The 13516-nt window shown below is 39.2% G+C and overlaps 1 protein-coding gene across 4 annotated transcripts in view; it reads left to right on the top strand.

The window, feature by feature from the left end:
* The window catches only part of TPGS2 (tubulin polyglutamylase complex subunit 2), a 69671-nt gene that overhangs the window by 15752 nt on the left and 40403 nt on the right, over positions 1-13516 (top strand). For all 4 annotated transcript variants that reach the window (XM_041743627.1, XM_041743651.1, XM_041743634.1 and 1 more), the window contains exon 2: positions 181-260. In XM_041743627.1, coding sequence (XP_041599561.1) covers positions 181-260 — 80 coding nt within the window. The remainder of the gene's footprint in view (positions 1-180; positions 261-13516) is intronic.

Below are 13516 nucleotides of genomic sequence, written 5' to 3'. Positions count from 1 at the left end.
GTTGTGGGACTGAGTGTCTGTGAAGGACTGACCAGTTCTTCCTGTTTTTATCACAGGAATCATAAATACTGTTCGGAGGAATCTGATTGATATTCCCTAGATACTCATCAACAGCCTCTAGTATTGAAATATGTGAGAGCAGGCCCATTGCAACTCTATGGTTCTCTTTTTCTCTTCCAGAATCTTCCCCAGGTGTGACAGAGGTGACTATCATAGAAAAACCACCTGCTGAACGTCATATGATTTCTTCATGGGAACAAGTAAGTGTTGTCCTTTTGAATCCTCCCATCCCCACAAAGAGAGGTCAACTCCAATGCCCCTAAGAAGGAAAAATTAGGGCAAGAAACCTGTTCTTACCTCTGGCCACAGCTGCCCTCCAGGTAGAGTTCACCCTTCTCTTTCTATTCGGGCCACTTAACCTTCCCTTCTATTCCATACAATTTCCTCAGCCTGGAGCATCTTCTCTGAACCCCACTATCATTGGAGGCAGTGGAACATTCAGAGTTGTACAAAAGAGAACTAAAAATCCAGCAAGAAAGGAAATATTAAATATTAATAAGCATGCTGGGCAGGATGTGCTAAGTGTTACAGAGAAGTACTAACTAGATTAATAGCTACTGTTTCCCCAACCCTCCTCTGAACTTGTATTTATTTATTCAGTACAAGTTTTAAGCTCCTAAAATGGAACCAGGCATTGTACTTGGTGTTGATTCCCAGGGATTCGGTGGCAATCAAAAAACAGTTCCTTACCTCAGAATGTTACTGTCTAAGACATAGTGAAGATCATTATGAGTGTAATTACCAAGCAGATTGTTTTTCTTTGGTGAGAGGCAAACGGAGCATGATCAGGAGACCTAACCTAGTCTGGAGGTTAAGAAAGGTTTTTCCCAAAGAAGTTAGGAGGAGTTGTTAACCAGACAGAGGGATCTGGGAAGAAGGGGCTTTTAGCCTGTATGAAGGTTTTGAAATGGGAAGGATTAAATTTTCCAAGAGCATAAAGTAGGTCCCTGTGGCTGGTGCATAGGAGAGCCAAGGACAAGAGATTGGCAAGGATCAGCACATACAGGCTTCTTAGATGGTCAGGAGTTTGCTTTTTATTTTTTTTAAGCATTTTTTTTGGGGGGGGGGGTAAGGGAAAGAGAATCCTAAGTACGTGGGGCTCAATCTCCCAACCCTGAGTTCATGATTTGAGCTGAGATCAAGAGTTGGACACTTATGGGGGATCCCTGGGTGGCTCAGCGGTTTAGCGCCTGCCTTTGGCCCAGGACGTGATTCTGGAGACCCGGGATCTAGTCCCACGTCGGGCTTCCTGCATGGAGCCTGCTTCTCCCTCTGCCTGTGTCTCTGCCTCTCGCTCTCTCTGTGTCTCTCATGAATAAATAAATGAAATCTTTAAAAAAAAAAAATTGGACACTTAACTGAGCCACCCAGGCACCCCTAAGCTTTTAGTTTAATTCCAGTGAGTTAATATACAATGTTACATTAGTTTCAGGTGTATAATAACACAGTGATTAAACACTTCCATGCAGTGCCCTGTGCTCATCACAGGTATGCCTTAAACCCCATCATTTAACCTATCCTCCCTCTTCCCGTCTGGTAGCCATCAGGTTTTTTTCTCTATAATTAAGAGTGTTTCTTGATTTGTCTCTCTTCTCCCCCCCCCCCCCCTTGATCATTTGTTTTTCTTAAATTTCACATATAAGTGAAATCATATGGTATTCGTCTTTCTCCGAATTACTTCACTTAGCATGATACCCTCTAGGTCCATCCATGTCCTTGCAAATGGAAATATTTTGTCCTTTTTTTTATGGCTGAGCAGTATTCCATTTTACATGTTTTATGTATATAGACAGATATGCGTGCCACATCTTCTTTATCCGTTCATCTGTAGATGGACACTTGGGCTGCTTTCCATATCTTGGCTAATGTAAATAATGCTGTTATATGAACATGGGGGTGCTTGTATTCCTTTGAATTACTGTTTTTGTATTCTTTGGGTAAATACCCAATAGTGCGATTGCTGGATTAGAACTAGGCTAGCTCTAATTTTAACTTTTCAAAGAACCTCCATACTATCTTCCACAATGGCTGTACCAGTTTGCGTTTCTACCAACAGTGCCAGGGGTTCCCTTTTCTCCATATTCTCACCAAATCGCATCACCTGTGCTTCTTGTGTTGCTGATTTTAGCTATTCTGACAAGTGTAAGATGTTATATCATTGTAGTTTTGATTTGCATTTCCCTGATGATAAGTGATGATGAGCATCTTTTCACATGTCTGTTGGACATCTGTATGTTTTTCTTGGAAAAATGTCTCTTCATGTCTTCTGCCCATTTTATAATTGTATTATTTGATTTTTGGATGTTGAGTTTTATAAGTTCTTTATATATTTGGGATACTAACCCTTCAGATATGTCATTTGCAAATACTTTCTCCCATTCTGTAGGTTGCCTTTTAGTTTTGTTGATTGTTTCCTTTGCTGTGCAGAAGCTTTTTATTTTTATGTAGTCCCAAGAGTTTATTTTTGCTTTTATTTCTCTTGCCTCAGGAGACCTATCTAGAAAAAAAAACTTGCTTTGGCTGATGTCAGAGAAGTTACTCCCAGTGTTCTTTTCCAGGATTTTGATAGTTTCATGTCTCACATTTTAGTCCTTAATACATTTTGAATTTATTTTTGTGTATGGTATAAGAGAGTTGTCCAGCTTTTTTTCTTTTGCACATCTCTATCCACTTTCCCAGCACCATTTGTTGAAGAGATTTTTTTCATATTGGATATTATTTCCTGCTTTGTCAAAGATTGTCCATATACGTGAGGGTTTATTTCTGGGTTTTCTATTCTGTTTTATTGATCTGTGTGTCTTTTTTATTTATTTATTTATTTTTAATTAATTTATTTATTCATGAGCGATAGAGAGGGAGAGACACAGGCAGAGGGAGAAGCAGGCTCCATGCAAGGAGCCTGATGTGGGACTCGATCCTAGGTCCCCAGGATCACACCCTGGGCTGCAGGCGCCACTAAACCGCTGCACCACCGGAGCTGCCCTGTGTGTCTTTTTTATATGCCAGTACCATACTGTTTTGATTACTACAGCTTTGTAATAATAACTTGAAGTCCAGAATTCTGATGCCTCCTACTCTGCTTTTTTTTTTCTTTTTTTTCCCCCCAAAACTGCTTTGGCTATTTGGGGTCCTTTGTGGTGTTATACAAATTTTAGGATTGTTTGTTCTAGCTCTGTGAAAAATGCTGTTGGTATTTTGATGGAGATAACAATCTGTAGATTGCTTTGGGCATCATAGACATTTTAACAGTATTTGTTCCTCCAGTCATACGGAGGTAAGAAATATCTTCCCCATTGTCTTCAATTTCTTTTGTCAGTGTTTTTGTTTTTTTAAAAAGAGATTTATTTATGTATTTTAGAGAGAGCATGTGCAAGCAGGGGAAGGGGAAAAGGGAGAGGGAGAATCCTCAAACAGATACCCCACTGAGCACAGAGCCCTACACAGTGCTTAATCCCAGGACCTGAGATCATGACCTGAACTATAATAAAAAATCAGATACCTAACTGAGCCACCCAGGTGTCCCTCTTTCATCAGTGTTTTATAGTTTTCAGAGCACAGGTCTTTCACCTTGTTGGCTAGGTTTATTCCTAGGTTTTTTATGCAATTGGAAATGGGATTGGAAATGGAAAGAAAACATTCTTAATTTCTTTTTCTGCTGTTCATTAATGGTGTATAGAAATGCAACAGAATTCTCTACATTGATTTTGTGTCCTATGACATTACTAATTTCATGTATCAGTTCTAGCAGTTTTTGGTGGAGTCTTTCAGGTATTTTACATGGAGAGTCATGTTATCTGTATATAGTGAAAGTTTGACTTTTTCCTTACCAATTTGAGTGCCTTTTCTTTTTGTTGTCTGAGTGCTGTGGCTAGTATTTCCAGTTCTATGTTGAATAAAAGTGGGGAGAGTGGACATCCCTTTAAAAACGTATTATGCCAATATATACACCAATAAATTAGGCAATCTAGAAGAAATAGATGCATTTCTGGAAAACCACAAATTACCAAAACTGGAACAGGAAGAAATAGAAAACCTGAACAGGCCAATAACCAGGGAGGAAATTGAAGCAGTCATCAAAAACCTCCCAAGACACAAAAGTCCAGGGCCAGATGGCTTCCCAGGGGAATTTTATCAAACGTTTAAAGAAGAAACAATACTTATTCTACTAAAGCTGTTCCGAAAGATAGAAACAATACCTATTCTACTAAAGCTGTTCCGAAAGATGGAATACTTCAAACTCGTTTTATGAGGCCAGCATCACCTTAATTCTAAAACCAGACAAAGACCCCACCAAAAAGGAGAATTATAGACCAATACCCCTGATAAACACAGATGCAAAAATTCTCAACAAGATACTAGCCAATAGGGTAGCCCGAGTGGCTCAGCGGGTTAGCACCGCCTTCAGCCCAGGGTGCGATCCTGGAGACCCGGGATCGAGTCCCACATCGGGCTCCCTGCATGGAGCCTGCTTCTCCCTCTGCCTGTGTCCCTGCCTCTCTCTCTCTCTCTCTCTCTCTCTCTCTCTCTGTCTCTCATTAATAAATAAAATATTTTTTAAAAAAAGATACTAGCCAATAGGATCCAACAGTACATTAAGAAAATTTTTCACCAGGACCAAGTGGGATTTATCCCCAGGATGCAAGACTGGTTCAACACTCGTAAAGCAATCAACATGATAGATCATATCAACAAGAGAAAAAACAAGAACCATGTGATCCTCTCAATAGATGCAGAGAAAGCATTTGACAAAATACAGCATCCATTCCTGATCAAAATTCTTCAGAGTATAGGGATAGAGGGAACATTCCTCAATATCTTAAAAGTCATCTTATGAAAAGCCCATGGCAAATATCATTCTCAATGGGGAAACACTGAGAGCCTTTCCCCTAAGATCAGGAACACAACAGGGATGTCCACTCTCACCACTGCTATTCAACATAGTACTAGAAGTCCTAGCCTCAGCAATCAGACAACAAAAAGAAATAAAAGGCCTTCAAATTGACAAAGAAGAAGTCAAACTCTCCCTCTTCGCAGACAACATGATGCTATACATAGAAAATCCAAAAGACTCCACTCCAAGATTGCTAGAACTCATACAGCAGTTCGGCAGTGTGGCAGGATACAAAATCAATGCCCAGAAATCAGTGGCATTTCTATAGACTAACAGTAGACTGAAGAAAGAGAAATTAAGGAATCAGTCCCATTTACAATTGCACTCAAAAGCATAAGATACCTAGGAATAAACCTAACCAAAGAGGTAAAGGATCTATACCCTAAAAACTACAGAACACATCTGAAAGCAATTGAGGAAGACAACAAAGAGATGGAAAAATATTCCATGCTCATGGATTGGAAGAGTTAATATTGTGAAAATGTCAGTGCTACCCAGGGCAGTTTACACATTCAGTGCAATCCCTATCAAAATACCATGGACTTTTCTTCAGAGAGTTGGAACAAATCTTAAGATTTGGGTGTAATCAGAAAAGACCTCGAATAGCCAGGGAAATATTAAAAAAGAAAACCAGAGCCACAGGCATCACAATGCCAGGTTTCAAGTTAGTAATACAAAGCTGTAAAGCTGTGATCATCAAGACAGTGTGGTATTCGCACAAAAACAGACACATAGAACGATGGAACAGAATAGAGAACCCAGAAATGGGCCCTCAACTCTATGGTCAACTAATATTCGACAAAGCAGGAAAGACTATCCACTGGAAAAAGGACACTCTTCAGTAAATGGTGCTGGGAAAATTGGACAGCCATGTGCAGAAGAATGAAACAAGACCACTCTCTTACACCATACACAAAGATAAACTCAAAATGGGTGAAAGATCTAAATGTGAGACAAGATTCCATCAAAATCCTAGAGGACAACACAGGCAACACCCTTTTTGACCTTGGCCACAGCAACTTCTTGCAAGATACATCTATGAAGGCAAGGGAAACAAAAGCAAAAATGAACTATTGGGCCTTGAATCAAGATAAAAAGCTTCTGCACAGCAAAAGAAACAGTCAACAAAACTAAAAGACAACCTACAGAATGGGGGAAGATATTTGCAAGTTACATATCAGAGAAAAGGTTAGTATCCAAGATCTATAAAGAACTTATTAAACTCAACAGCAAAGAAACAAACAATCCAATCATGAAATGGGCAAAAGACATGAACAGAAATTTCACAGAGGAAGACATAGACATGGCCAACAAGCACATGAGAAAATGCTCCACATCACTTGCCATCAGGGAAATACAAATCAAAACCACAATGAGATACCACCTCACCCCAGTGAGAATGGTGAAAATTAACAAGACAGCAAACAACAAATGTTGGAGAGGATGTGGGGAAAGGGGAACCCTCTTGCGCTGTTGGTGGGAATGTGAACTGGTGCAGCCACTCTGGAAAACTGTATGGAGGTTCCTCAAAGAGTTAAAAATAGATCTGCCCTATGACCAGCAATTGGGTCCCCAATCTCTTGGGGATTTACCCCAAAGATACAGATGCCGTGAAACACCAGGACACCTGCACCCCGATGTTTATAGCAGCAATGTCCACAATAGCCAAACTGTGGAAGGAGCCTCGGTGTCCATCGAAAGATGAATGGATAAAGAAGCTGTGGTCTATATACACAATGGAATATTACTCAGCTATTAGAAACCACGAATACCCACCATTTGCTTCAACATGGATGGAACTGGAGGGTATTATGCTGAGTGAAGTAAGTCAGTCGGAGAAGGACAAACACTATATGGTTTCATTCATTCGGGGAATATAAAAATAGTGAAAGGGATTAAAGGGGAAAGGAGAAAAATGAGTGGGAAATATCAGAGAGGGTGACAGAACATGAGAGACTCCTAACTCTGGGAAACGAGCAATGGGTAGTAGAAGGGGAGGTGGGTGGGAGGATGGGGTAACTGGATGACGGGCACTGAGGGGGCCACTTGACCGGATGAGCACTGGGTTGGCAAATAGAACTTCTATAAAAATATATATATACAAAAAAAGAGCAGCCCTGGTAGCTCAGTGGTTTAGCACCACCTTCAGTCCAGGTTGTGATCCTGGAGACCTGGGATCAAGTCCCATGTCAGGCTCCCTGCATGGAGCCTGTTTCTCCCTCTGCCTGTGTCTCTGCCTCTCTCTCTCTCTCTTTCTCTCTCTCTCTCTCTCTGTATCTCTCATGAATAAATAAAACATTTAAAAAATATATATACAAAAAAAGGAAAAAGAATCTATTGACCATAAAAAAAAAGAGAGAGAGAGAGAGAGAGAGAGTGGACATCCTTGTCTTATTCCTGACCTTAGGGGAAAGCTCTTTTTCCCCATTAAGGATGATGCTAGCTGTAGGTTTTTCATATATGTCCTTTATTATGTAGAGGTATATTCTCTATAAACCTATTTTATTGAGGATTTTTATCATGAATGGATGTTGCTGTACTTTGTCAAATGCTTTTTCTGCATCTATTAAAATAATCATATGGTTGTTATCCTTTCTTTTATTAATGTGATGTATCACATTGATTAACTTGAGAATATTGAACTACCCTTTTAGTCCTGGAGTAAATTCTACTTGATTGTGGGATTTTTTTTTTTCAATGTTTTGTTGGATTTGGTTTGCTAGTATTTTGTTGAGGATTTTTGCATCTATGTTCATCAGGAATATAGTTCTCTTTTTTTAGTGGTGTCTTTATCTGGTTTTGGTATCAAGATAATGCTGGCCTCATAGAATGAATTTGGAAATTTTCCTTTTCTATTTTTTGGAATAGTTTGAGAAGAATAGGAATTAACTCTTCGGGATCCTTGGGTGGCGCAGCGGTTTGGCGCCTGCCTTTGGCCCAGGGCGCGATCCTGGAGATCCGGGATCGAATCCCACGTCAGGCTCCCGGTGCATGGAGCCTGCTTCTCCCTCTGCCTGTGTCTCTGCCTCTCTCTCTCACTGTGTTCCTATCATAAATAAATAAAAATTTAAAAAAAAAAAAAAAAAGGAATTAACTCTTCTTTAAATGTTTGGTAGAATTCCCCTGTGAAGCTGTGTGATCCTGGACTTCTGATTTTGGGGAGTTTTTTAGCATTCAGTTTCTTTGCTTGTTATTGGTCTGTTAAGATTTTCCATTTCTCCCTCTTTCAGTTTTAGTTGTTTATATATTCTAGGAATTTATCCATTTATTCTTGGTTGTCCATTTTGTTGGCATATAGTTTTCAATCATAATATTCTCTTATGATTATATTTCTGTGGTGTTGTTATTTCTTCTCTCTCATATGGCTTATTTGATTTCTTTTTCTTTTTTTCCTGACAAGTCTGGCTGGAGGCTTGTCAATTTTATTGATTTTTTTTTTTTCCTCAAAGAACTGGCTCCTGGTTTCATTGATCTGTTTTATTGGTTTTTACTTTCTGTATCATTTATTTCTGCTCTACGCTTTATCATTTCCTTCCTTCTGGTTTTAGACTTTTCCTTTGTTCTTTTCCTAGCTCCTTTGGATATAAGGATGATAGGTTGTTTATTTGAGATTTTTCTTGCTTCTTGCGGTAGGGCTGTTTAAATCTCCCTCTTAGAACCACTTTTGTTGCAACCTGGAGGTTTTGGACCATTGTGTTTTCATTTTCCTTTGTTTCCATGTACTTCTTAATTTCTTGTTTGATTTCCTGGTTGACCCATTCATTGTTTAATAGCATGTTATGTAACCTCAAACTATTAAATAGCATGTTATTTAACCTCCTGATTTTTTCTTGTGATTGACTTCTAGATTCATAGCATTGTGGTCAAAGATGTACATGGTATGATTTTGATCTTTTTTTTTTTTTTTAAGATTTTATTATTAAGAGAAAGTGAGCACAAGTGCAGGTGGGGAGGGGCAGAGGAGAGGGAGATACAAACTCCTTGATAACAGGGAGTGTCACTATGCAGGGCTCAGTCCCGGGACCCTGAGATCATGACCTGAGACAAAGGCAGATGTTAAACCAACTGAGCCACCCAGGCGCCCCGATTTCAATCTTCTTGAATTTGTTGAGATTTGTTTTGGGGGCTAATACATCATCTACTGTAGAGAATGTTCTGTGTGCACTTGAAAAGAATGTATATTCTGCTATTTTAGAATGGAATATTATGAATATATCTGTTAAGTCCATCTGTTCCAGTGTGTCATTCCAAGCCATTGTTTGCTTATTGATTTTCTGTTTAGATTATCTGTCCATTGATGAGAGGTGTTAAAGTCCCCATGTGTTATTGTGTTATTATTGATTAGTTCCTTTATGTTTGTTACTAACTGCTATATAGTTGAGTGTTCCTCTGTTGGATGCATAAATATTTACAATTGTTATATCTTCTTGTTGGAATGTCACCTTTATTAATATTTTAGCATCCTTCTTTGTGTCTTGTTACAGTCTTTGTTTTTTTTTTTTTTTTTTTTTTAAGATTTTATTTATTTATTCATGAGAGACACAGAGAGAGAGAGGCAGAGACACAGGCAGAGGGAGAAGCAGGTTCCATGCAGGGAGCCTGACATGGGACTCGATCCCAGGTCTCCAGGATCAGGCCCTGGGCTGAAGGTGGCGCTAAACCACTGAGGCACCTGGCCTGCCCAGTCTTTGTTTTAAAATCAGTTTTGTCCAATATAAGTATTGCTACTCTGGCTTTCTTTTGACATCCACTTCTATGATAGATGTTTATCCATTCCCTCACTGGCAATCTGCAGATGTCTTTGGGTACAAAATGAGTTTCTTATACCAGCATATAGTTAGATCTTGGTTTTTTATTGTCACTCTGTGTCTTTTGATGGGAGCATTTAGTGCATTTACATTCAGAGTAATTATTGATAGATATGTGTTCATTGCCCTTTTATTAATTGTGGGTTTTTTCTGAAGATTTTCTTTGATCTTTTTTTCTCTGTCTTTGATGTTTTGCTGATTTTCTTTAATGATATATTTGGATTTCTTGGTCTTTATTCTTTGCATATTTACCAGTGGCTTTTTATATATATGACTGCCACTGGGTTTGCATATAAACTCTTCGCATACAGCAGTCTGTTTGAAGTTGATGATCATTTAAGTTTGAACCCATTCTTTTCTCCTCTCTTCCCCACATTTTTAGTATATGTCATTTTATATCCTTTTTGTGAGTTCTTTGATTTTTTTATAGCAGTATCCATTTTTACTCCTTTTGTATTTCCTACCTTCATACTATTACTTTGGTCTCTCCTTTCCACCCAGGAGGAGTTTGCTCTTTATTATGAGAGCAAAGACGTGCCATTGAAACGTTTTAAATAGGGACTGGGAAGGTCAGATCTCTGCTTTGGAAAAATCATTGTGTCTGAGGAGTAGCAAATGGATTTGACTAGGGGGCAAAAATTTACCCTGCCATTTAATGAGTGCTTATTAACACATGTCATATAATTTATTTTAGTTAATCATTATAACCCTGCAAGGTAGGTATTGATATCTCCATGTTATAGATGAGGAAACTGAGGCCCAGGGAGGTTAAAGAATTTGTCCCAGCTCACATAGCTACCAAGTCACGGAGCCTGAATTTGAACTCAGAGTTACCTGCCTCTAAGGATGTGGCATGTTTGCTCTGCCAGACTGCCCTTGTAATGGAAGGCAGCTCTGTGGCAGTCTTCCTCTGGTCAGCCAGGCATCCCACAGTATGTGTGCATGTTCAGTCCCTGCCAGCGGGGCTCACCTTCCCTGGGCTGTGCCAGCAGCACTTTCTCTGGCAGTTCAGTAATTGATAGTTAAGGTTTCTCTCCAGGACCTCAGTTCAGCCAGAACTCCAGCTTCTCATGGGCTCACTTAGTCCCCACCCCCGTTTCCACTCACAGTTCATAATAGAAAAGGGAATTCTAGAACACTGTATATCTCTTACACTCTTACTGGCTGATTGGACAGAGCCTGCTTCCAGTGTAGCTATGCTAGCCTGGCCCTGTTGACATTGTTATAGCCCTATCTGATCCTTATAAGGCTTAAGTCAGCCCTTGAGGGAGAACTGCTTCGGGCCACTTTTGGGAAAGCCAGATTCTGGTGTTTTCCTGTCTCTGCCTGAGAGAAGGAGGTTCCTGGCTTGGAAACCTCGGTTCACAGAACCTGGATGGGAGGATAAGTGTGCAGGAAGGCCTTGTCCTGACTGGAACACCATTTAGGTTATGTCATATTATGTTACTTATTTAATGAAGTAATTTCTGAGGCATATTCTTCCTTATGTCTTATACCAGATATTCCCCCAGAACTCTCTAAGATGACTTTATTCATTTGTCCTAGTTGAACTTACACTGTAGTTTATTCATTTGGAGCATGCCTTCCATGGCTGCTTTTTAGGGATGGAGTGTTTTGCCTCTGATCTCATTTAGATCTAACCTGCCTCCTGAACAATGCATCTTTATTGGGTTCTCTTCAGCTTAGACTGACATTTAGGAGGATGTAGTTATAGAGCTGGACAAATCGCCATGGGAGATCTGAAAGAAGTAAAGGGTAAGTATGAGAGAAAGAGATTTTTAGCTAACTGAAACAGTTAATGGAACATTTTCTTTAGACGTACTCAGTTGGGGGAATTTCTGTGGAAGCATCTAGAATAATATAAATTGATTTGGAATTTTCCATCGAGTCCTTTACTTGCAATATCCTAGACTTAATTAAAGTATAAACAGCATTAGGATCAGTAACACAGAAATTATTTGTGTAGTTCCTTGGCTGAACTTTTTAAAGGCCTGTGGGATACTTAAAAGCTAATGTGTGGATGCAGACAATAGAGTTTGGGGTGTGTACTTTTTGTTCTAAGACTCAGTCTTTAACACTTTTTTTTTTTTTCTAAATATGCTGGACAAAACATGGTCAGTACAGAAAACATGGAAAATACAGAAAAGGAAAAAAAAAAAGAAAAGTCCTCTTGGAAGGACTTTACCTCTTAGAGGTAATCACTGCTAGTATACTTTTAGTTTTGTGGTGGATGGATGGTGAGCAATTAGTAGTGTGGTCTAGGGACCACCCCCACAAAGAGTCCATAAATGGAAAGGGGTCCATGGACTTCTTGAAATGTATGTCAAATTTACTAATATATACCTTTTTCTACAGAGTTATTTCTTCCAATTTTGAAAGGGATTCATAACCCTAAGAAGCTTAACAGCAGGTTTTTATAATAACTTTTTTTTTAACTGAAGCATAGTTGATGCTCAATGTACATTAGTTTCAGGTGTACAATGTAGTGACAAGTTTATACATGCTGTGCTCACCACACGTGTAGCTACCATCTGTTACCATCCAATGTCTTTTACAGTACCATTGACAGTATTCCCTATGCTGTGACTTTTATCCATGTGATTTACACATTCTATACTTCTGGAAGCCTGTACGTCCCCTTCCCCTTAACCACTTTTGCCTATCCCCTGCCCCCCAGCAACCATCAGTTTGTTCTTTGCATTTTTGGGTTGTTTCTACTTTTTCTTTGCTTGTTTTGGTTTTTAGATTCCCCATATAAGTGTAATGATATGATATTTATCCTTCTCTGACTTATTTCACTTGGCATTATACCCTCTAGGTCCATGCATGTTGTTGTAAATGGCAAGATTGCATCCTTTTTTTTCATTCTTTTTTATGGCTGGGTAGTATTCTGTTGTACCATGTATATTACATTTTCTTTATTCATCTTGGCTTCTATATCTTGATATTTTAAAAATGCTACAACAAAAACAGGGATAACCTATAACTTCTTGAATTTGTGTTTTCATTTTTGGAGAGGTAAATACCCAGTTCTGGAATTACTGGATCATGAGGTAGTTCTATTTTTAATTTTTTGAGAAATCTCTATACTGTTTTCCACAGTGGCTGCACCAGTTTACATTTCTACCAACAATGCACCAAGAGTTCCTTTTCCCCACATCCTCACTAATATTTGTATCTTGTCTTTTTGATTCAAGCTATTCTGACAGGTGTGCAGTGATATCTCATCATGGTTTTGATTTGCATTCCTCTGATGTTAAATGATGTTGAGCATCTTTTCATTTGTCTCTTGGCCATCTGTATGTCTTTGGAAAAACGTCTGTTCAGGTTCTTTGCCCATTTTTTAATTGGATTATTTGAGGTTTTTTGGTGTTGAGTTGTATAAATACTTTATACATTTTGGATATTAACCCCTTGTTTGATATAACATTTGTGAATATGTTCTTCCATTCTGTAGGTTGCCTTTTCATTTTGTAGATGGTTTCCTTTGCTATGAAAAAACTTTATGTGTTGTAGTCTTTTTTTTTTATATATATAAAGACTTTATTCATAGAGACACACAGAGAGAGGGGCAGAGACACAGGCAGAGGGAGAAGCGGGCTCCATGCAGGGATCCCGATGCGGGACTCGATCCCGGGACTCCAGGATCACGCCCCGGGCTGCAGGCAGCGCTAAACCGCTGGGCCACTGGGGCTGCTCTGTTGTTGTAGTCTTGATAGTTTATTTTTGCTTTTGTTTCCTTGCCTGAGGAGACCTA

The sequence above is a fragment of the Vulpes lagopus genome, chromosome 1, assembly GCF_018345385.1.
Source record: "Vulpes lagopus strain Blue_001 chromosome 1, ASM1834538v1, whole genome shotgun sequence".
In the NCBI taxonomy this organism is placed as follows: domain Eukaryota; kingdom Metazoa; phylum Chordata; class Mammalia; order Carnivora; family Canidae; genus Vulpes; species Vulpes lagopus.
The sequence above is the reverse complement of the archived record's forward strand: the minus strand, read 5'-3'. Positions and strand labels throughout refer to the sequence as shown.